General features: G+C 37.9%; 1 protein-coding gene across 2 annotated transcripts in view; it reads left to right on the top strand.

The window, feature by feature from the left end:
• RANBP9 (RAN binding protein 9) overlaps nt 1–24,281 on the top strand; it is a 39,300-nt gene that overhangs the window by 4,547 nt on the left and 10,472 nt on the right. For both annotated transcript variants that reach the window (XM_082754200.1, XM_082754199.1), the window contains exons 2-7: nt 4,247–4,358; nt 15,931–15,983; nt 17,487–17,654; nt 20,727–20,749; nt 22,696–22,880; nt 23,614–23,726. In XM_082754200.1, the coding sequence (XP_082610326.1) occupies nt 4,247–4,358; nt 15,931–15,983; nt 17,487–17,654; nt 20,727–20,749; nt 22,696–22,880; nt 23,614–23,726 (654 nt within the window). The remainder of the gene's footprint in view (nt 1–4,246; nt 4,359–15,930; nt 15,984–17,486; nt 17,655–20,726; nt 20,750–22,695; nt 22,881–23,613; nt 23,727–24,281) is intronic.

The raw sequence follows: 24,281 nt of genomic DNA, 5'->3' as shown, positions 1-24,281 counted from the left end.
CTTTGAACTGTCTCTGGTGCCAAACTGAAAGAATTCTATTTTATTTCCCAGTGCAAGCTCTGCCTCTCAACTTCTGTAACAAACAAAAGGGGATTCTATAGCAATAATTGTGTTGTCATTCAGTGAGGCAACGCTTGTGTCAATTTTGCTGGCAGAAAACACTTGAAGCACATTCAGTACTCAGTGTAAGACACAGTACACCATGTCTGCTTTGGACACCCTCGGAGCTCTGAGATGTCTTCCTTTGTTAAATGGGGGGGGCAGAGTTGAAGCGAAGTCAGCAATTTGCACAAGTCTTTTTTTTTTTTTTTTTTTCCTGGTCTCAGTAAAAACTTCTGATGAATTCAACAGAAGATTAGGCCTTGACTATTTTATTTCATCCGTCCGAGGAAGGAATTGAACCACCTGTTGGAAATTACTTCAGTTAAGCTTATGTAAACTTCATTTAAGGATTTAAACTCTATAAACACGTTTACCTTTGAGGTCGACAGTCCTGCAGGCTTCTGGTGGACTGTTTGGTGCGTATGCACCATGCGCTTAGATTTAGGTTCAGAAAATAGGTTTATAAAAATTGAGATTTCCTCTCCAAAGATGTTTTATCTGAGTTGTTTTTTTCATGTAGGTGGAATTTTAAATTTAGATTGATTTTTTTTTTTTTTTTTTTACCAAAAGTAGTATCATTAGTCCTTTTGCATGATTAAATTGAAATGAATGCAAATGATTAAAAATGTTTTTTTTTTTTTTTTTTTAAAAAAAAAGTCTTTACTTACGATAGACTCATAGCTGTTGAACACTTAATGAAAACCAAATAGAAAACGTTTCTAGTGATTGAACATATATATGACAAGGTTTACTGTGTAAAGCTCAAGCTTTCTTCACCCGATTTCTCTTCTCCCTCCAGTTCTTCTGTTTGCAGAATTCTCATTTCAATGCTGAAAATGATAAATGTTTAGGGTTAAACAATACGTGCTTTAAAAGTATTCTCTTTAATACTTGAACTGCACCTTACGCCTACGCAAGAACTCTGCTTTAGGTAACACAGGGCAGTGTTCGTGTAACCTTCTCCAGGCAGTTGGGACCATTCAGAAGCCCAGAGTTGGGTGTCTAAGTTCCTTTGTACTCAAAAGCAAAGAAGTGGGGATTCGGATGACCAGAGAACATGGTGACATGATGTCAGGTGTGTTTCCCTCTCGGTTTCCAGCCATTTTAAGGTGAAGGACATCCTGAGCAGAGTATGGTTTCTCAGTTAATTCTGTCTGTAGGTGTTTGCTCGTTGTCTCCTTGGACACTGGCATCCTTTGGTAAGAAATTCTGCAGCTCAGCAGCCCGACGTGTAAAGAGCCTCTGTCATGTTTTAAAGCTGCCTGATAACCAGCTTCTCTTGACTCCTCCTCGTGTAGTCCAGCACAGCTTGGTAGTACTGAAGAGCTCAACCAGTGTGTTGGGACGGCGTAGAGGTATTTGGAGTATCTGAAAGGAGTCAACTGTTGGATGCTGATAACTATGCTGTTATATATAACTGGAAGTAACTGTAAATAACAGCAGCGTGCTCAGGTAGTAAAATGGGATTCATATGAGATTACATTAAAAGGCCAGCAGATCTAAATTTAGGTTGTCTTTTGTGTTTAATGGGATGAAAGTAGTGTTGGGCACTGACTTCCCCAAGCATGTTGCTTCACCACATGAAGTGTTTGGCAATACTGGCAAGGTATCCTGTTACTTCTGCTCCTGTGATGACCTCTTATTTGCACTGTGACAGCTGTGTGTGGCTGCCAGCGGGATCAGGGAACTGATCTGCTGCTTCAAAAATCTGGTAGGTTTTGTAAAGCCAGGGCAGTTAAATCACTCTGGTTCATGGTGTGGCCTTGCACATACCTGCCTGGACTGGGGACGGGGTGTCAAAAGGAGACTAGTTTCAGGAAGAGAGTATCTTAAACTGGTATTGTTTCCAAACACTTCGTGATTTCACACGCACGAAAAGGTCTCCTCCTTAAGAGGTATACATTTTCAATAATATTTGGCCAGTTGCTAATGTTTTAGCCTTCTATGTGGAAGACTTCTCCAAATAAGGAGACTGACTCGAAGTGAAACCACACAGATTGTCAAGTGCATAGAGTAACCAAGGGAACTTCTTTTCAGTCTATTTTAAAGTAAAAAGCTAAGGACATTTTAAAAAGCAAGTCTCTTCCTGTTCCCCCATTTTTAAACTAAAATATCATTTAATCAGAGGTACCTACCTGGATTAAAGGGATCTGTCAGAAGTTTTGTGTTCTATCCATAAAGTTTTGGGTGGGTGTTTTGCTGAAGGATTCCTGCATACTTAAGCACGATAATCTACTTTATAGTGGCTAAATAGTGGGCAAGCAGCAATGGAAAACCAAGGAAACTTACAGAAGCTCTGAGATCATGTACTTAGTTATCGCCTTGGTTGACACAGCCTGAGGAAACTTAGCAGTGGTGAACAATAAAATATTGCATGCTGTCTTGTATACATATGGAGGAGTAAATTACTGCTTTATTTATTATCTGAGACTTCTGAAAATGGCATGCAAAAGATAGATAATAAGCTTAATACAGTAAAACCTGTGAGGTGATCGAAACATCTTTATGTAAAATGTTTATTAATGACATACTGAAGTGAGCAATGCATTCACACCCAGAAAATGAAGGCAGCTGGCTAGTTGCCTTAAGGTAGTAACACACTGAGGCAAGCTAGTTCTATCAGGAAACCCGTGTGGGTTAAACCTCATCTCAATGACTAAAGAGTTTGCTGTGCTAGCAAAGTTTTGCATGCAAATGCAGTCACAGTGAAGTGGAGAGATTTCCTTGGCTGGGGATGTTATTTGTTAAGAGATGGTGGGCCCTAGCTCTACAGCAGAGAAGCGTTTGCTGGTTGAACAACATTTTACACTAGAGGGCTCTGTAGCTGGTTCAGTGGTGTAGGTCAGCTGTGCCTGGTCTTTCTGTCTGGCTAGGCCATTTAGCATTTTTCTGCAGTTTCTTGCTTGCCCTCCGACTGGACTAGCTGCACATGAGATGTTTAATCTGTGCCCGAGCAATAATTCCAGTGTTACCACCACTGGCAGGATGGGTGTTATTTTTTTTTGCATATGCAGATTGATTGCATTTCAGGTGCAGCAGGCCTTCCTGTCTGGGCTGCAGTGCTGAGGCCTGACTGATTCACACAGCACACTCAAAACAGCATCTCAGATCCACGTCACGACTGGGCAGGGGATCTGCATGGATTTTTTGTATGGCTATGACAATCCTGTGCCTGGACAAACTGCTGTACTATTGAAATATCTCTTGCCAAAGTCTGATACATGTATACTTTCCACCTTACCTTAGGTGTTTTTTAATGTCTTGTGATCGAGTGCGTGACTTCCACACAATAGTTGAGGGATTTTGATATGCCCAGGGAAGACTGGGCTTGCTTGAACAGGTCGCTGGTACAAGAAGTCACCTGGCCAAAAGCCTGCTTCCAAGTTGTGTTTGGAAAAAAGGGCTGCGAGGAGGGGGATGCGTTTGGAAAAAATCACTCTTAGTGGCTTGCAAGCGGCTCTTGGGTTTAAGTTGAACAGCCTGAGAGTAGACAGGAGCAGGGATTGGGCATTTTTGTTGTAGCAGAGCCAATATCTAGTGAGATTTATTTAAAAAAAAAAAAAAAAGTAGGAGCTACATTAACTCAGTTGCAGGCAATAATGTTAATGCTGTCCTCAACAGCATTCAACAAGTGGAAATGAATTACAAGTCATACATTATACGGAGTGATTGATGTTTATTCTGAAAGACTTTCGAATTCGAGTATGTTTTCAATAACTTGAAGACTAGGTGGCAGTAAGCATTGGAATAAACTTGGTTATATCATTGTTCAGTCTATAAAAATGAGTGAACCCTGTGCATTTGAGAAATCATGCGGTACTTTTAAAGCCAGGTAGGCTTTTCTCAGATCTATTACTTACAGCAGTGAAATATCGTTTCTTACCTTTCTTCTAGATAATAGTAGAACATTTTAGAGTAATATATCCAGAATTTCTGATAGCATGCTTAGTTGCAGCGCATGTGCCTACAATGGGAGCTTAATTTTGGAAGAAAATATTCTAGCATAAAAACAGGTCTAGCTAGAATATTGTAAACTGCTTGCTCTCATAAGCCTTTTGTTTTTGAGTAGTTGGTGTGTGGACTTTTTGACTTACCTTCTGCAGTTACTGAAAATACATTTTCATTACTTTAATTTCTTTTTCAGGTCATGGAAAAACTCCAAAAGATGCTGCTTCTGTTCGAGCTACACATCCTATACCTGCGGCCTGTGGCATATACTATTTCGAAGTCAAAATTGTCAGTAAGGGAAGAGATGGGTAAGCATTGAATGCATTATTAATTATTACTTGAAATACTGTCTCACATCATCTTTCTTTCAGTCAGCAGATGTCTTTGGTATCAGTGCTTTTTTCATATCTTAACACTTTTTATGTAGCTTAATTCATTATTCATGAGAAGTTGCACTCTGATACTTGGCTAAGTGAGTTGACTGTAGTATTAATTATCCACAAATCAGTGTACACGATAAATATCATAACAACATCTTATTTTCTCTTGACAGAGGAGTTGGGGATTGAATGACATAATTTGAGCCTGCCCTTACCTTTAAGGGTGTTTTTTGATTATGTGTGTTTACAGACCTGTAGGTAATTTTTGGGAAGTGTTTAGGGTGTGTAGCAGACAAGCTTATCTCTGCAGTGCAGTCTTTTCACAGATGCCATATACGTTTAAAAAAGGAAAAATTAACCTTAAAGCCACTTGTTAGTGGACAGCAGTAAAAATGAAGGGGAATGCTCTGAATGGATACCACCAGTCATTTGAGGGATTTTGTCACGATGGAAAGAACAAGTTGGTGAGGGAGTACAACTGCTGCTTCCCAGAATCCACCCGAATTACATATTTGTTGAAGCATAGGTGATGGCCAAGTTTAACTCTGAGGCAGACATAATCTTACCCAGGAAAGTCTTTAACTGCAAATAGGGTCTTCGCTAGAGCACTTCAGTTCCTATCACTTCTTCTGGCAGAAAGTGTGTTTTAGTCCCGAGGCACTGATTATGTTGCCTGTGTAGGCCTATATGAGCAATACTTCTTTCTAATAATACGCTGTAGTATTTACTGTGGTGCTGCTTCAAGGTTCCAGTTAGGTTTGAATGACGTTGTCTTAAGTACTGTACGTACATGTTGAGGAAACTTAGGTCCTGTTGTGAAAATAAATGTTGGCAGAAAATATTTCATAGCTTTTTGAATGAAGTTTAGTACCCTTATCTTTTCCTTGTCTATCTTGCTGCTGTTTTACTTTCATTTTTCCACTGTTCTATAGGTCTTCTGTAAGTCAAAAACAGTAATCAAACTGTTGTTTATGGTATTGTGCAGGGATATTTTGAAAGATTAGCCTCTCGGTATTACCGCTGCCTTTTATAGGTGGTTGTGATGGTTTGCTGCCAGTTTTGTCCCAACAGTTTTCTCTGGGAGATTTCTTCATAGCAAAGATCTTAAACCTGCAGTTGCTTTTATCGTGCTTTGAAGACCTAAGTATTTTTAAATTGAGACAACAGTAATTAGTGTTTCAGGTAATGCTTTGCTGTCAGTTTTAGGAACAACATTTTTTTTTTTTTCCATTCCTTAAGCACCTAAAATTCTGGCCTGTTGCTGACAGTGAAGTAGAGATTTGTATTGTGATTTCCTAGTGATGCATGTGTCTCTTCCCAAAATACATTTGTGCCTATTTAGTTTAGAAGCTTTTTTGAAATGATATGTTGTTGTTTTTTTGTTTTTTTTTTTTTTTTAATGCTGCTCGTGTGTATGAGGAAGAGGATGTAATTTTACTGAACTCTTTTGACTTCTTACCCTTAGACCTCTATTTGTTGCTTTTAATCACTTCTAATGCAGAAAGCCAATCAGGGTAATCCTGCAAAAATGGAAGCCACTTTCACGTAAAGAATTTCAGGATTTTGTACTTGAAATGGTTAATTGTGAGGTGCATGTAGCTTGGACTTGAGAAGTTACCTGCTAAGAGTGTTTAAGAAATCAGAGGGAAAGTTCTTCATTCAATGGCAACACATTACTGCCTTGCTTCACTCTTGTGACCTTTTTTTTCAGTGTCACTTTTTGAAATGTCGTCTGTGTAATGGACCTGCTCATTTTTTTTTAACTTTGTATAAGATATTATGGGCGCTAGGGAATACTATGCACCAGAGCCAAGGCCAAACCTAGCTTCACCCAGGTGGTGAAGAGCAGGAGCTGACATGTGAAGCCTCACTGGATGCATCCATCTTGATAGACCTCGCTTTCAGGATGAAGAGGTCTTTGACTAGATGCAATGCGGATTTAGTGATTCTCTGTTCTGCTGCGTTCAAACTCATAAATTCTTCTGAAGTGAGTAAACTGGGGAATATAATGCAGGGGCATACAAGAAGGTCTACAGAACTCACTTTGTCTGATAGGGTTTATTAGTTCTTTCTCACTCCCTGTTGTGTATCACCTGCCTGGGTCCATGCACAGTCTTAAATTTTTTTCTTCTTGGCATCTGGTAATGGGAACAGAGTTCACAAAGACCATACCTGTAGGGGAATAGCTTGTAACTAATGTGGTCAATTACTTGAAATGCCCTTACTGTTGCAAAGCATCTATTCTCAAGACCTGAGCCCCACTGTGGAAGCACAACAGACTTCTTTTATGGTATTGTTTAAAATAATAAATCCTAGACTACCAGAGGCAACTCGAGTGTCTGTCTGCAAGCTTCAGTACAGCTTGCAACCTTCATAAATGCCAATGGATAATATGATACTGTTTATTTGGGGTTCCCTTTGGTAGCGGCATTTACTTCTTATATTTGTTTTTATAAGCTTAGCTTAAAGTATTTAATCAGTGAATTATGTTATATGGGCAAGCCTAGCAGCATTTATGTTTGTGTACTCTGCATAGCATGACTTGCCTCAAATCATCAAAACCCTTTTACAAAAAGCCTAGTCTAGGAGATCTATTTTTTTTTTTGTTACCATGGCTCTGATTTGGAATATGATTTTGAATATCTCCTAATTCCCCATCAGTCACAAAGCTGATTTCTCCTCCTCCAAAGGAGCACAGCTGCTTATATTGTAGGGCCTAGACGTGACATGGCTTCAAGTGTGGCGTGTTGTAACTGTCTAAGAACAGAATTGTTTTCATTACACTAATGATTTAAGTCCCTAAATTCTGTATGCATTTGGGGGTGACAGTCTTGAGTAGGAATTTGAAAGTGTGTAATATATTAATTTTGCACGTGTTCATAATGAGATCATTATGAAGATCATAGACATTATGGACATACCAAAGAAACCATGAAGGCAGTCTGAGTAGGAAATAAGAAATAGATATGGAGGTGCATGTTGCAGAGCAGCTGAAGAGTGAAGTTGTTTTTTGATACTAAATGAGAAGCCATAGGGCTATGTAACAACTGCTGGTAACAGATGAGAAAAAGGGAAGTGAGAATGATGCTTAATAAAAGGTTGAAATATCTTTCAAACAAAAACTGTCTTGGTATTTGCGCAGTGTTTGGCATGAAGAGTCATAAGATCCTTTCTGTGCTGCTACAGTACAGATATGTGAAATAATTCTTACATTTTTTGTTAGTTCTTGTTAAAAGTGCTAACCAGCTGTCATGTTGTTCTGTAAATATTTTCTGTGCTGCGTTTCTTCAATATTCTTCTTTAATTTCATGCCTCCTTTTGCAGTCTAAGGAGCTCTCTTTGTTTACATTCTCCTTTTATACTCTTTTGCTTTGTTTGGCCTCATGCGAAGCATTATGGACAGGGATGTGAGCAATTAGAGATGATAACAGCAGATGAGTAATGGGCGTAGGTATGGGGAATAGTGCTAAGGTGCTGATTAGAAGGCATGGTAGGAAGAAGAGTATTAACTGCAATAAATTATGCCTGGATCACTATTGAAATCTCCAGTTAATAAAAGCATATTAAAAACAAAACAAATGTGTAAGTCAAATTAAAAACATACAGCTAGACATAGTTGTAGCTTTAAATTAGGCCTTCCTAATCTCATAACAGTGTTCATTTGAAATTGCTTTATCAGAGAACCAGAGGTTGTGTATGTAGGCTATTTCTGTAATTTCTTAATATAGTTCTCAAAAGAGTAAGACAGGCGTTGTGTGGCTTTTTGTGCACAACTCTGGGTTTAGTTTCATCCAAGTTTCTAGGGTGGAGGCTTAATTATACCAAACTACATCAGTGGTCTAGGAATGGGTAAGAGCAAGGGTGTGCTAAGTCCTATGGACCTGTTCTTGTGACTTGGAAATCAGTTGCAATACTAAACTTACTGTCTCCTCGCTTCCCAAAAATGACGATCGTGGTGGCCATTCACTTAGCTAGGTAGCTATATGCAAATGGGACTCTTTGCGGTCTCGCTCAGATCTTGATTTCAGTTTTCTCATGCTGCCTTTTACTGAGTTGAGATGTGCTAACCTTTCACATGTATAACTCCTCTGGCTTTGTGTAAAGGTCTAATGCCTTACAGCCCCACGTCTTATTTCAGATACCAGTAAACGTTTCCTGCTTTTACAGAACTGAAAGATAGTTGCATGATGCTCTTATAGCTTATGTAAAGTACAGATGTTAGTGGCAGTTTCTCAGGGCATCCTTCTGGACCAGTGTAGAGTTGTCTCTTCTCTCTCAGTTAAGAGTCTGTGGGCTTTGCTTTGTGCTCCTCGGGCACACTGTGGGCATAAGCATACTCCAGTTCCACTTTACAAAGGGTTGCATCAAGGGTGTCCACTGGCCACCTGGCTTCCAGGAGCAAAATGCTGTCCTGATGTTTCACATTGTAAACAGCTTGTGTGATTTACTGCATCCATTTCTGCAGGAATTTCAGTCCCAGGCTTGTTGATTCTTGTAATGAATCGCTCCTTTTCCAGTCAGGGCAGTGGTTTTCGAATGTTTCCAATTCTTATTCTAAGCTGTGGTTTGAATGCTTTGTGGTGATTGAGCCACGAGAAGCAGCAGTCTGGGCACTCACTGAGGTCTCTTCCCTTGTCCCAGTTTGTAACTGTTTGTGTTAACTGCTTGATAAACCTGATCAGGTAGCTCATTCTCCAAAGGTTGGCCTCAAGATTGAGTTGTTTTTCAGCATGATTAGTTGTCGGTATGTCTGTCTGGCTGGCTTAATGAGGAGGTATGGCAGCATGAGAGAGAGGGGCTTGGAGCAGAAATGAGCATCTGTCAGGTAGGGAGGGATTGCTACTTTTGGTCATGGTACCGGCCCAATTAGTGTTAGTTGCTAGCGGTGGGCAAATGATACAAACAAATGTCATTTATTTCTTGGCAGTCTTTCATGCTTTTAGAGCCACTGAGGAAGAAGTACACTTAAAATGAAAAATCCTCTAAGCAGACACTTTCTTTTTTTTAAGAATGAAAACAAGAATTGTGTTTAGTTGTCTGGAAGGGGGAAAAAAAAAAGCTAGGTTTAGAAAGGCTTTAGTCATTTAGCAGATAGCATAGGCTAGCTTACACTTCTGAGAGTGTGGTTGTTTAGTCTGTAGTGTGGCTGTACCAATGCAGGTCTTCATGAACATGCATTGTTGCAGATGTAAGTTCCTCTCAGTGTTCTGTACTAAAATAAAATGTTACTACAGCAACTCGTACAACTATATCAGTGTGTTTCTTGCTAGCCTTGTTGATAAGGCTATAGGAATCTATAGGATTATATTATATTATTAGGCTGTTTTTAAACACTGTCCATACAATCAGTCATGTTTTGGTTGTATTTTGCAGTAAGCATTGTGTATGTGGTGAGGTGAATGAAGAACTGAGCGACTGTGGGTGAATGAAGTAATAAGAAATAACTATCCAAAGCAAACAAATAACCATCAGAATTAAGTTTCTGTTTCCATGACACCCATACCTATGGTTTAGCCTGAATTTAAATGTGTTTGAGTGATGTGCATTTGAAGCCCTAGTGCTTTGTTGTCTTGTAGAGCACATGTGTAAATCTTTAAACAGAAATCATGCTTTATTGCAAAAATGTTGCTGGCACAGCAGGTTGGCTTTTCTGTTTAGCATCCAGTATGCCCGTGTTCTTGTTCACAACAAACGCATAAACCAATAAACAAAACACAGAACGTCTTCAATTGCTGTTTTGTTTGAATTTGTTTTGTATGCTAGTAATGTAACATAAAAACTTTGTGTGGTCTTAAGATCTATTTTTGTAATTTTGTTATGTCCTCGGAAAGCAGTTATTTGTTACCACAACAGTCACATGTTAGCAAAACATGCACACTCACTCTCTCTCTATTTATATGTTGCTATGTCTTTGGGCATTACTAGCAGAGTGCTTGTGTATAAAGCAGAATCTGATACAAAAAAAAGTCTGAAGTAGCTTTCCTTCATTAGTGCCTCCATTTGAAATCCTGCAGCTGCCAGAGGAGGTCTGATCATGAAACAGCAAGTGTATCTTCTCTGAGGATTATTTAAGGTTTGTGTTTAATTGGTCAGAAATACATGGTACTGGAGCAAGAGAGGGTTTTTTTTGTTGGTATGGAAAGTCGAGAGAATGCTTCATTTCTTGGTTGCTGCTCCTTGCAAAGTCTTAAGATATTCCTTTCTTAGAAGGTTCAATAACATAAAAAAGCACATAGATAATAATCTTACCGACTTGCATTATCTTATTGTCTATGCAGCTATCCTTTTTCCACAGCATGGTCACCAGAAAGGCTTTTGTGCTCAGGCAGAAATGTCGCTAGACAAAAATTGTGCAACCTCAGGAATTGAGAGGGTTGTCTGAAGGTTAGATCAGTAAATCAGCATCTCTGGGAACATTATCGGAATTACAAGGGAAATGTTACAGGAATAACGATTTTGAACACTACCAGAGATGACTGCCAGACTTATTTTTTTCACCCCTCTCCATGTAGAACTGGATTCATCTGAAACCTGGGTTTATCATATTCAAAATACTGTTTCCTTGGAAACATTCCATAAAATTAAACTTGTTTGCAGTTTGAAATGAAAGCCTCAAACTGTCTATGGCATATTTTGAAACATTTAAGTAGAGAAAAATTTAACAGCTCATATCTTATTATGATTGTGCAGACAATAAGAATCTTGGATTAGCATATTCCTACAAAACTTTAATGCAGACTAGCTTTGTTAAAGATGAAATTTAGATACCTTATTGTACTGGATTTCTGACCTTATAGTGCACTATCTGTAAAGACAGTGTACAAAACTATAGGAGGAAGTCCTTGCAACTAGTACTCTGTTGTGTAGGCCCTTAGAAGATGATGTAGTCTTAAAATTTTTACAGATGTTGCTGATTTTTCTACTTCTACCCTTTTCTAAGATATTAACTCAATAGTGAAACAAATGGCAGTTGTTGTGTAACTGACTTATTTCAGTGCATTTAAAATACTAGGATGTTTTCAGGTCACTTTCATACAGGTGTTATGGATATGTAATGGTTTTACCGCTGTATGGTGTTAGGTTCCTTTCTTTATAGCATGTAGGAGATGAGATACAAGCTTGATTATTTTCATCATCACCAATGTAGCTTGGATTTCAAGGCATGACGTAGCAGTTCTGCCAGTTAACCTATCTTTAATAGAACACGCAGGCCCCGTGAAAGTCAGAAGGAATTTGACTCTGCAGATAGCTTGTTCATTGCTGTAGTAGGGAGGCTGTTACATTTTTGTCATTACTTAAAGTTATGCTAAATCATTTTGCTTGCCTTAAAAATAAAGTGTAGAATATTTATTGCTTTTTTTTTTTTTTTAAGCTAGAGAAGTGGTAATTTAACACTTAAACTTACCTATAGCCACTAGTGAGCTTTCCAAAGTACCTGTAATTTGGTTGAGTTCTTGAGATTCTGGATCCCTCTTTATGGAATGTGGGGGGGAATAGTATGTAATTAACTTGAATTCTGATTATTAGCAACTTTGAGATTGAAAGATATTTCATATGCCTGCCATACAGTGACTAAAAGATCTTCCTGAAGAGCTAAATGCAGAATAGTGCATCTTTTACGTGAGTTGTTGTTTTTTCTTTTTTTCATGTATTTTAGTAGTCTCCAGTTGTATACCATCTCTTCCTGCTATTTTTTCCTTCTGTTTGTTTCTGCTGCTTTTTATTTCTCACAGCCTATTCAGGCATCCAAGCAGAAACTTTGGGCTCCAGCAAAAATGTGAATTTAGGTCTTTGAATGTGAAGATACTTAAGGAGGAGTTTATTGTGAGCTTAGTGCTTCTCATACTGCAGGGAAGCCCAAGCTTTTCAGTGTTAGTGGAAAAAAAATATCATAACGCTTGTATTTTTGGCATTTAATTTATTTTTACTTTGTGGTAAACAATTGAATCTTAATTTTAAACTCTTAGTTTTTGTAGTGTTCCTGAAAATTTGTGTATGTATGACTTAGAGCAGATAAATGTAAGTAGAGGATGTGCTGAGACATTAAAATAGCAATCAATATATCTAATGGACTGGAACAAGAATAAATAAAATTTGAAATGAAAAATTTCAAGAGTATGTGCTCTTGCTTTCTTGTTCCTTGATACTAGTTTGGCTGTGCTTTAAATCAGGTTTCAGCCCTTGTCTCTCCTGGGCTGATGTCAGGCCGTCCATGACTAGTTTTACGTGTCGCTCGTGGTTTTATCAGCTGAGGTAAGACTTGAGCTCCTCAGTGAGGTGATGAGCAGCCGCTGACGGGCCGAAAGGCATGGTGAGAGGGGCTTCTTGTGAAGGGTCCTAGGCAGCTTGGTCTGTTTGTCAACTTGGGTAATCCTCCTGACGCAGCTGCTGCTGGGCTGTGAGGGCAGAGACCTGAGGTGGAGGCACCATGCTCAGGTGTGCCAGGAGGAGGGCAGGGAGGCAGCACCAGAGCCACACCGTTGTTTGCCCTCTCTGCTCTTTCAGACCATGCTCTGGGTCGTGCCTGGCTTGGGAAGGAGCTCGTTGTCGGGGCGAACACCCCTCTTCATGGTGCTTGCACCTCTGCTCCCCAGCGCCGCCATTACAGTGTGCCGTGGCCTACACGGCCCTTCATGGGGCAGCATCGCTGGAGGTGTGTGAGGCACTGACTGGGCACAGCCTGGGCCTGCACGGTGCTGCCGTGGCTGCCTCTGCTCTCCTGCGTTTTTAGCATGGACTAAGGGAAGAAAATGTAGTCATGTAGCTCTGACAGGGGTTTTCTGATCCTGAAACTCTAGGGTAGGAACCTTAAGGAGGCATGCAGGACAGTTTGGGTAACGCTTCTCACTGAAGCAAAGTCTGCAGGCAGTGACGGTGCACCTGAATACGAGCTAAATTTGTTTAAAAAGCAAACAGAAGTCTGTTTAAAATTAGGAAGGTTAAGTATCCCAGGAAAAAAATAAACAGCAGTTACATGTAGCAGTTTGGTATAAATGTAACTTCTGTTCGTGAATTTTATAGCAGCCAAAACCTATGTGTCATGATACCATCCCTCCACTCTCAATTTACAGTGAACTGTATCTAGTTGAACATGTGATTAAATATCCATCAACTGCAACAAATGCTAAGTTAGCTTAGTTGCTCATAATTTAATTTTGGTAACTTCCAAACCATAAGTGGTAGCCATTCCCTTCTGCTTTTGAAAGGTGTCTGCAGTAAATCTGTCAATTAGTTCAAATGTTTTAATCTAATTTCACTCACGTTTCTATTAACATTTCATCAGAGGCATGGTATTGTATTCCATGTAGTCTTAAGTGAATCCTAGGAAAAATATATGTACAGTAAACATCCCTCTCCTTAATGAGATGATGTCATCAGTTGTTCTAGTTACTGCCAGTGGGCAAAAAGCCCTTACTTTACCTTACTGTGACAAAAAGTCCTTGCTTGCCTTAGTAGAATTTGGTGGATATCTTAAACAGTAGGTCCATCTTTCTAATTGCTACTGAGTTAGGAGGGGCTCAGGTGATACAGTGTCTTCTGGGGACATTAGTTAGCAATAGGACTGGGAAGGTCATGCTGATGGTTGGACTTGATGATCTTGATAGTCTTTTCTGACCTAGATGATTCTGTGATCATCTAAAGGAAAACATAGGAAGTACCAAAGTGTTACCTAGGTGATCGCTTTCTATCTAGCATTTTGTTTTTGTATAACTTTAATCTTGCTTTTGTAAGAATACTGAAATGAAACTTGTATTGTGTTGAAGGCTTTTTTTTTTTTTTTTTTTTTTTAAGATGACTTGGTTTGAAAGGCCTTCTGTGATCAATAGCAATCTAAAGAAAAAAATGGCTTAAATTTACTTATAGGAGACTTTACAGTAATGGATTTTCAGTCTTTACATGAGAATCCTTCATGCATCAAACTCTCTACTACCTTAATAACAATTCTGCCTTTATGTTTTAAAACAAAATACATGGTTTTCCACTTGTTGCTTTCATTTATGATTGCTTTGACTCTGAACTGGTGGTGCCTCAGTGATGCAATTTAGTGTGCAGCAAAGACTAATCCTTTTGTCTGCTGCCCTTTGCTTCAGCTCTTCAGTATCTCTAAACGTGGTATCAGTAGTATATGTTTCTGAGGTTTTATTTCATGTTGTTGGTATGTTGGAGGCTGAGAAAGATGGATATCATAGTTAATATTATCCGAGGAGGGCTTTGTAAATATCAAACACAGAATCAGGTAAGGTTACCATTGAAAGTGATCAATATGAAAAGCAGAAATCCCTTTTACACAATTAATCATAGGACTTTTGTGTTTTCCTGCTCGGTTGTATTTCATGTGGAACATTTTACGTAGCAGATTAAATTGTGTTTACTAGTAGAATAGTTGCATGAAAATTGCAGTTGTACTAGATGAGAATACAAAGGTCATGCTGCTTGTTGTAAACTATTTTCAAAGTGGCATGGTGGAATATTTTTTTTTTATACAGCTTATTCAGCACTTTATGGCAAATCTGTGTTAATTTGAACTAGTGCCACAATGATTTGCATATTTTGATAATTTAGGAAATGTTAAGTTTGGGTTATGTTTAGATGTTTGTTTTAGTTGGTAGGATCTCTAGTTTGTTTTGGGGGTGCTAGTAAAAGCCTAGCTTTTCATTGTGTTGTTCTTTTGGTTTCCAGTCATCTTGGTCGTGAAGTGACTTTTGATTAACCAACAGAAGTAAAACTGATTTCACCAACTTGAAATAGTGTGATTGGAGGGGGGAAGGAGGGAATCACTCGTTTTGACTTTAAATTATTTGCTATTAAATTGTTAAAAATTGTACCGGACACTGACTTTATTAAAGCTGCTCTTTGTAAAGCTGTTTTTTGGACTTGAATGACCCAGCAATAACTTGTTTAGACTTGAGGTTAGTGGTCAGCAGAACAAAGATATTTTCCCTCTTCAATTTGCCAACAGATTTCTAACAGCTAAATAGCGTTACTGGTAAATTTCTTGAGATAGTGTTCTGCTCCATGACCCAGACTTTTAATGTTTTTGTTTGAACTTTCCATAAGTGTCATACAAAGATGGATTTTACTGCTGAAATTATGCACAGTTTTCCATGTATTTTGTAAACTCATTCCAGGTTTTGTTACTCATTCCAGATTACCTATAGAACTGACTAGGTACATTGAATGAAAATGTGATTAGGCCACTTTCTTCATTCATGCTCTAAACTTTATGGCTACCATCGGTATTCTCTATAGAAAACCTAGGATGTTTGAAAGAAAAAGTTTTCTGACCCTTCAGAGACAGAAATTCTGTCTATAGTAAACCAGTATATACCAGGAATGACTTTTCTGTTCAGTTCCTTTGCTGTTGTGCCAGTATTAAAGGACCTCTTAGTTGCTTAATTGGTGTATGGTTAATCAGCACAATGTTTCTTGACAGCATCCCACATATATGTCTGCATTTTTGTAGGAAATGTAAATTTCTTTTGTTCTTTTGTTTTTACAGTTACATGGGAATCGGACTTTCAGCACAGGGTGTGAACATGAATAGGTTACCAGGTACGTTTTAATATTTATTACATTTGGTAAGTTACTGATACAGTCAATTTTGGTTTGAAATATGCTTGAGCTTGACAAAATGGTTCTGGTAAGCACCAGGGAGCATAGTGTTCATCTCTGTGTTGTATCTATGTATCTGTATTATGTAAAACTTGCAGGTAAAAAGCTTATCTTTTTATCATATTACTGTGTATTTGCTCCTGTACCACTGGCCTCAGCTATTAGCATTATTGATAATGTTTTGCAGGTACTGTTTAAAAAACAAATACATTTTAAAAATTTAATCATGTTTCAATAAAAATGAAGCTGTAGATTTTCTTGCTCTGTAAACTGAGTTTGTGATGATAAAGATGAATAGTTCAGGTAAAGACTTCCTTGCCAAACATGAAACGAGCTCTCCAGTCATTTTCCATACCATTACCTTTCCAACCTTACTATTAGGGATGTATAGCACAATTTTGACTCTTCCATTGCCTTACATTGTCAGGGACCCAGTCTTGTTTAAAAAAAAAAAAAAAAAAAAAAGCCTTTTTTTTTTTTTTTTTAAATTGTTGCTATTCACCAAGTATAAAATCATGTTGAATTGACCTGTGTTTGTCTGCATTCTGTCTCTTTTGCATTATTTTCTCACCCAAACGCTATGGTAGAAAGAAACCCTTATGATAACAGCAAGTCCTGGTTATGCTGTTAGCTCACCTAAGGGTAATGAATTATTAGTGGGTGGCATTAAGTCTGAGTATGAGTATTAAGTGTAGATAGATGTTTTAAAATGAACTCAGACTAAAATTGTTTCCTGTGAATTCTCTTCAGAATAGTGCAACAATATGAAGCTTCTTTGCCTACAAAATTAGCACCATATTTGCATACATAATGATTTGCCTGCTGGCTGTGACTTTCACCTGTATTGATGATTTTTCATTATCTTTTTTTTTTTTCGTAGGAGCAGCAAAGCTAGTGACTCTATAGTCTAGAGACTCTGCTATTGTGCAGAGATTGTTTGCTGCTGAATAGTCATTAAGAATAATCAGGAGTTGAAATGTGTTTCCCCAGAGATGCATATCTGGGTTTTAGCCAGGAAGAATTTGATTATGACATATGGTTACAATAGTTTTGTAAGATGAAAGGGAGAACAGGAGGATCTTCACTGCTTTACTGGGACATGTCAGATCTACAGACAGCTTTGAAATTTCAACGTTGCAGCTGATGTTATTTTTGGTGTTGATGATTCTGCGTGTTTGCTTAAAGCAAAATCATGTTTTTTGAATTTGTGTTGCCTTTTAAGTACTACAAATGGCATTACCTGTTCAGCCATTTTGATAAAAGAAGCTGTCTTTTTTTTTTTTTTTTAAAACAGGATCAGCTTTGTTAGTTATGTAAGAAATCTTAGAAAATTGAACATAGTAAATAATCTTAATAACCTCATAGATCTTGCTAGCTCTGCTTAGCCTTTCCACTATTTTGTGATAAAGGAAATGACTAAATTGCAAATGCTTTGTTCTGTAGGTTGGGATAAACATTCATATGGTTACCATGGAGATGATGGACATTCATTCTGTTCCTCTGGAACCGGACAACCCTACGGTCCAACATTTACTACGGGTGATGTCATTGGTTGTTGTGTCAACCTTATCAATAATACCTGCTTCTACACCAAGAACGGACATAGCTTGGGTATGGAGGATCATTATCTTTAACTATAGCATTACGTCTGTAAATTTGATGCTTCCTGTGTGTTTTAAATCTGAAACTCTCCTTGTGTTAGGAGCAGTGTTTGAACATTTACTTCAATAATCTTGTAATCTATGTACTAACTAAAGAATTGGGAAGAATAACTTCTTACACGTCACTTGCACTAACATGCTTTGTGAATGTGGAAGGATTTGCCACAGTATCTCATTCCGCAGGATCTGCAGTTTTGAAATCTGCTCCTGAGGCCATAATTAATATTTGATATTTGTAATACAAGGTGATGGATGTTAGAGAATCAGAGAAATGGAGAACAGATATATTTAAAATTTCTGCTGTATGGGGAAAACCTAACCTTCACTAAAACCTTGTATCACGCTAGCATTATTTTTATAGGTATCTTGGAGAACAGTGTATTTTGGATCTCAGTTTGGAGTCCTACATTGTTGGGATAAAGCCACAAATTATAGAATTTGTGCTAAAATTAAGTCCACTAGGCACTTGTGGTAGAGTTTAGCATTATGCAACGCTGCAAGACAGTTTTTGAGTTTGACGATGGCAAGGGGGTTAGAGAGAAAACTTCTAATGATATGTATACAATAGTTCAGTAACTATGTAATTTAATGAGCAAAAATAAGTAGTGTTGCAAGAACAGAACGAAAAATCTATTTCCTGCATTAAGGAGAAAGTAAGGGCTTGGGACTTGATGAAGAGATACTGAAATTGTGCTGAGGGAAGTAGGAGGGTTCAAGGGATAAGGCTCACAAAGAGGAAATAAGCTGTTTGTCATGGGTAGGAACGTGAAAAGATGAGGAGAAGCTAGCTTGAAATAAGAGATTATTGAGATTATGAAGCCTTAAAGGCACTGTTTTATTTTCTCACATTTCTAAGTGCATAGGAGGTTTGGAAAGTAGTAAGGGGAAGAACAGGGTTCACATTCTTCTTGTCTCTCAGAACAAGGCTACAGGTTTACTCAGATCTGAGCAGACAGATCTAACCTGGGAGTTACACTACCCCCATACTCTGAGCTGGGCTTAAATGCCTCCAGAGGTCACTTCTAAGAAAATTTGTCTGTGATTCTATCGTGATTTAATATTTCTTCTGAGCAGAGTGAATTTATATACAATTGAATCATCCATTTTGTAGCAGTTTGGTTTTCACCCTGTTTCAGGTATATATCAAAACGGAAGATAAGGGCTCATTTAATTGATTCTAATCTTGGTTAAAGCTAAGAAGGGTAATCTACCTTCATCCGTTTTTGGAGCTAGTAACAGTATGGCTACAGGTAAGTTAGATCAGGTGGTTGATCAAACACAGAGACACGTTTTCTGACTGTTCTTGTGGCCATGTGCATAGAAGAGCTAAGTGGGAAGGGGTAGAACCTTCTCTATCAGCGGAAGTCTTAAAGCAGACTGAATTAGGCCAACTGTTGAATAACACTCCAAAAGATTAAAATCTGTTTAAAGAAAAGAACAGAGTGGTATAGGTGAGGAGAGACCAGTATAGTATCACCTCTCAAACAGAAAATCTGATAAATGCTTCATGGATTCCAGAAGGAAACCTGACAGCTCTTCTGCTGTGGTGGGCTGCACTAGCCTGGTGAGCAGAGGAGCTCTGATTGTGTGTGAAGGGGGAAAAAAACAAACCAGAAATTTTGGCTGTCTTGCTGAGTTGTTGCTGCTTGTTGTCCAGGACTCCCATCGAATTGCAATGTGAAAGACGCCTATTTTTTTTTCTCTGGGCCACAGGGGTAACTAGAGTGTTGGAAATCTCTGGCTCAGCCTGGGATTTGACAGTACAGAAAGGGCTAAGCAATTATTTGTGCATGTGAAAAACCTGAATTGGATGAGGAATGCCCCAGCTACCCCAAAACTAACCAACTTACAAAGAAAAAAAGACACATAGTATTTGTCAAATGATCATCTTTTATCTTAAAAACTGCCACGATCCTTTTGGAAAAGGATGAGTTGGATGTCAAAATGTGTCAAACAGAAAAAGCGGTTGTAACTTAAAAATACGTAAATAATAATAACAAAAATTAGGGTGTGAACAGGTAGTAAGTAAAAATGATAGCTTTGAGATGTGACAAGATTCACTAGATGCATCATCCTTTTGTATTAAAGATGCACGAGCTCCAGATGCTATTGAGATTTGAAGTCTTGGTGAAGAATGGAGATTGAAAACAGGGATGGAATTTAATACAAAAGGTTAAAAGCTTTTGTTTTAATCTTAAATTTGAAAAGGCAGTGGTGTTATAGGGAGTTATACAAGTTTGAGGGGATAAGTGGATTTGAATTATGTGCTTGGAAAAAAAAAATTCAACAAGAAAGAAAATTATGGAATACTTTCACCGTTTGGCTATCAGAAGTAGACTTCCTCCTATTTATTTTTAAATGAAAGCTTTTTTCCCCTTAATCTGCTTGAAGTTCCTCAAGTGTATAGAGGTCAGATTTTTCTCTAATCCTGAGACAGCAAAATCACTGTCCTGGTCTTATGGGTGGATAGATGCTTTTAATTATATAACAGGATCTCAAGCTCTTCTGTTCAAAAACCAAAACGCCCTGGGGTGGATTAGAGCGAAACATTTTCCAGCCTGGTTTGGAGTATTATAGTCATGTGCTACTCATGTAAAGATAATGCCTACTTAGAAAGAAAAGTAATAGCACGCAAGAAAAGACACTGCTAAGCCTTGATGTCTCAGTATTAAGACATGCAAGTGAGGAAAAAAAAATCCTCAGATGTTTTTCTTTCCTGTAAATTTTAATCCATAGCAAGAATTTTCATGCTCCTTTGTGTATCTGTATGATGCTTGCTAAATCTTAGGCCCTATTGTGAAAAATCAAGGGCGAACTAAGAGTTTTTGAATGAAAATTATTCTCTGCCAAGTGTTGCCCTTTATTATTCAAGCACATCAGTTGTACCTAAGCCTCATGGATGTCACCACACTTAACTGCTAATTCTGAGACAGTTTGGGTGAGTTTTCTAAACATATAATGATATACTTGAGAAAATGTGACTAGAACCCAGACATTAATCTTTATTTTCTCTTTGTTACAGGCATCGCTTTCACAGACTTACCGGTAAGATAAGTGCATTTTCAAACAGCTTTCCTATGTATTATAAACAGATGTTTAAACGTGACTCACATTTACCTTGTGCTTCTTGGAAATCCAATGATAACCCTCTTATCCAGTTTAATACCAGATACTGCTCATCATATCAGTGATTTATTAATTGAAGCAAAAAGCTTTTTCGTTTTTACACCAAACTTCACAGGGGTTTTCCTATTCAGGTTTTCAATGTTTGAACAGTTCTAGTGGAACTTTACCAGGAAATTGTAGATACAGTTAGTTACTACATCCTTAGTTTGACAGATGCAGGCCCTACATACAAAAATCAACCTTCATTAAACCACCAGCATTGGTTATACGTGTGAAGCTCTGTCAGATGCCCAGAGGCTGGCTACTTAGGTAGCCAGTGGTCAGTGTAATTCTTTCAAAAATCTTTTTATATGCTGTTCACTCCATAAAATCAAACATATCAAAGCATTTTTTTTCTTCAAGAAAGCTGCAGATACTTGAAGACTTCTCTCTTTTTGGTCATTTGAATTGTACCTTCCTTAAAGTCACTGTGTTCCCTGTGCTACAGGTGCAGGTGTGGTACTGCACTTACTTTGCTTTTTCTCATCCACTTCGTTTCTGGTCTAATCTGGTTAGGGCACAGCATGTGGACACAATTCCATCTGGCCAGATACTGTTAGCTACGACTGCAGGGAGTGGGGACAGATATTAAGGAAAAACGAAGCCAGTAACCCAGGGCGCAGTGTTGGGTGCTACAAGTAAGCTGCTGCCACTTTCCTGTATCTGTGTGATGCCAGCAGGGGTCCTTGCTAGCCTGTGGTACCAACACAAGAGATCTCTGACATCTCAATCTGAAGCAAAAAGCTGGACCCCTCCTCATTAGAAGTGATTGTTTTCATCTCATTAAAAGATTTGAGACTCTGCTTTGTTGCTTAGTCTAGACTAGATAACACTATAAGCAAGATTTACTTAAGGGTGGAAAAAAAAAAAAAAAAAGACCAGGGTGGAGAGGAGGCAAGATAGGCTTTGGCATAGTTTTAACAGCTAATTTCATGGGGTTTCAGCGTTCCAGTGACCTGCATGTTGATGTGTCAACATCATGATAAGTCTTCCTCACAGCTGTCACTTACTTAGTATGCAGTTCTGTAGATCAGCATACTGTCATACCATACCACCATTGACTACAGTGTAAATATGATGTAGGTATATTAAAAAATAAATTAAAAAAAAAAAAAAAAGATTGCATTGCCACTTCTGAGATGCTAGTTGCATTTAAGAAAGTTACTTTAATCTCAACAGGCAGGTTTTACTTTTCTTATATTTGGCATATTTCAAATTTGCATTGAGACCTAATCTCTAAGCAGAAAATAAAACTGAGACAACAATAAATGCTTTAAAGTCTTTTTGTAGATACAAGTCCAGGAATTCACGAGAACTTCAATGCACTGTTACAGTTCTTTTTAGGCGCTACACTTGGACTTTGAGGCTAATGAGTTCTCTATCCTGTCAGTTCTTACCACTAAAATTCAGCGATGTTTTAAGTATTTCACCCCAAAAGGAAAATGGCCCACTTTGTAAGTTTAATTTTTGTTCTCTTTTTAAAAGAAACTTTAATCCTGGTCTTAAAAAAAAAAAATCATTTAAAAATTGGTATTGAATATTTTGTAAAACTTAAACCAAAAGTTGTAAACGTTAGCACAGCTTAAAAAGTGCATAGAGAATCACTAAGGCTTTCTTATTTCAAAATAACAAATTGTGACCGCTGGGATAAAATTAATCAGTCATTGTATTGCTGGATTGGTAGAAGTTGCTTTAACTACTGGACAGATGATCCAGAGGTATTTGCTTTTTCACACTACTAGCACTGGGGATATTAGTACAGAGTTGAAAAAAAATATGGGGAATTCAGTGTAAGAGGAAAGAACTAATTAAAAATTTTCTTGCAGCCAAACTTGTACCCTACAGTAGGGCTTCAGACACCAGGAGAAGTTGTGGATGCTAATTTTGGACAACACCCATTTGTATTTGATATTGAAGACTATATGCGAGAATGGAGAACCAAAATTCAAGCACAGATTGACAGATTTCCAATAGGAGATCGGGAAGGAGAATGGCAAACAATGATTCAGAAGTAAGACTTCGAATATTCTTTTTTTTAAAAAACAAACAAACAAACAGTTTATCTAATTCATAGGTCTTTAGGATATACCTGTTTTCTTACACAAAAAAATCACAGATAATATTAAAAAGTAGTACAGAGTTCTGCTGACATAGCAGGCTTGATAAGTATGTATGAAATTGAGCAGGAAGAGATGATTCTCAGGGCAGATATCTGTGGTAGTACTTAAGAATTTATAAAAAGTATAAATCTTCCATTCTGATTTCATCTATCCAATTTAAGCTGGTTTGTTTAGAAAAATTGCCACAGTCATAATGGCTGGTTCTGGAAATTTCCATTTGCATTCAGTTTTTGGCACGCCAGGTTAGGTTGTGGCTTGTTAGCACATCACATGGAGAACTGATGGCCGTGGCTTCACATTGTTTATTTCTTAGTGAAAACAAAAATTCACTTCAGAATGTGCAGAAACTGTACCTCAATGTATGCTGTGAGCGATTAAGAAACTTCATTAGCAGGTAGGATTTTAATTGACTCAATTTTGGCTCATAAATAATCGTATTAAAACGTATCATAAAAAAATGTCGGTTTTGTATTGTTTGAAGATAGTGGCTCTTAACTGAAGTTTCTGAATTTCAAATGCAATTCTTCAATTCAGTCACTTTTTTTCAGGAGGGATTCATGTTCAAGAGGTTCTCAGTTGCTTACCTGTATTTAATAAGTGTTTCTGCTTTTTGTTTATTTTTAGAATGGTGTCATCTTACTTAGTTCACCATGGATACTGTGCAACAGCAGAGGCATTCGCCAGGTCCACAGACCAGACTGTGCTAGAAGAATTAGCTTCCATTAAAAATAGACAAAGTAAGGCTGGAAAGCACATTACATCTTTTTTTTCCCCCCTCTCCCTTAATCAGATATTGCATAAAACTTTCTCTTAAGCTTCCTTGTAGAATTTTGTTTCAGCACTATTTCGTAGTACAGTTCTTTGCTTTCATGTAAAGCTACACGTTTATGAACAGCTGGTTAAGATGAACTTCTGCACTAATACTTTTGGAATTTGTTTGATGTAGTAGGATGTGATAAATTACCTGTTGTCCTTTTCTTGAATGGAAAATTGTGATCTGTCTTAAGCAAATGTGTGTGATGTCTGTATAGAAGTGTTTGTGACTGACCGTTAGCTCTCACAAACAAGAATTAAAAAAAAAAGGTGACAAAAGTTTAGACTTTTATCTCAACTATGAAAAGGGGTAGATGTTAGAGAATGCTTGATAAGTTAGAGCAAATTTTGATTTTTTTCCACTTCATGGTTGTGAGGGGGAAGAGGACACGGAGAACTAACAGTATACTGTTCACTTCTAACTTGCTGTAGCTGGGCTGTTTGGCAGCCTGATTAAGACAGTGCCTTCCCCCATTCAT

This window comes from Aythya marila (genome assembly GCF_965140915.1).
Source record: "Aythya marila genome assembly, chromosome: 2".
NCBI classification, from domain to species: domain Eukaryota; kingdom Metazoa; phylum Chordata; class Aves; order Anseriformes; family Anatidae; genus Aythya; species Aythya marila.
The sequence above is the reverse complement of the archived record's forward strand: the minus strand, read 5'-3'. Positions and strand labels throughout refer to the sequence as shown.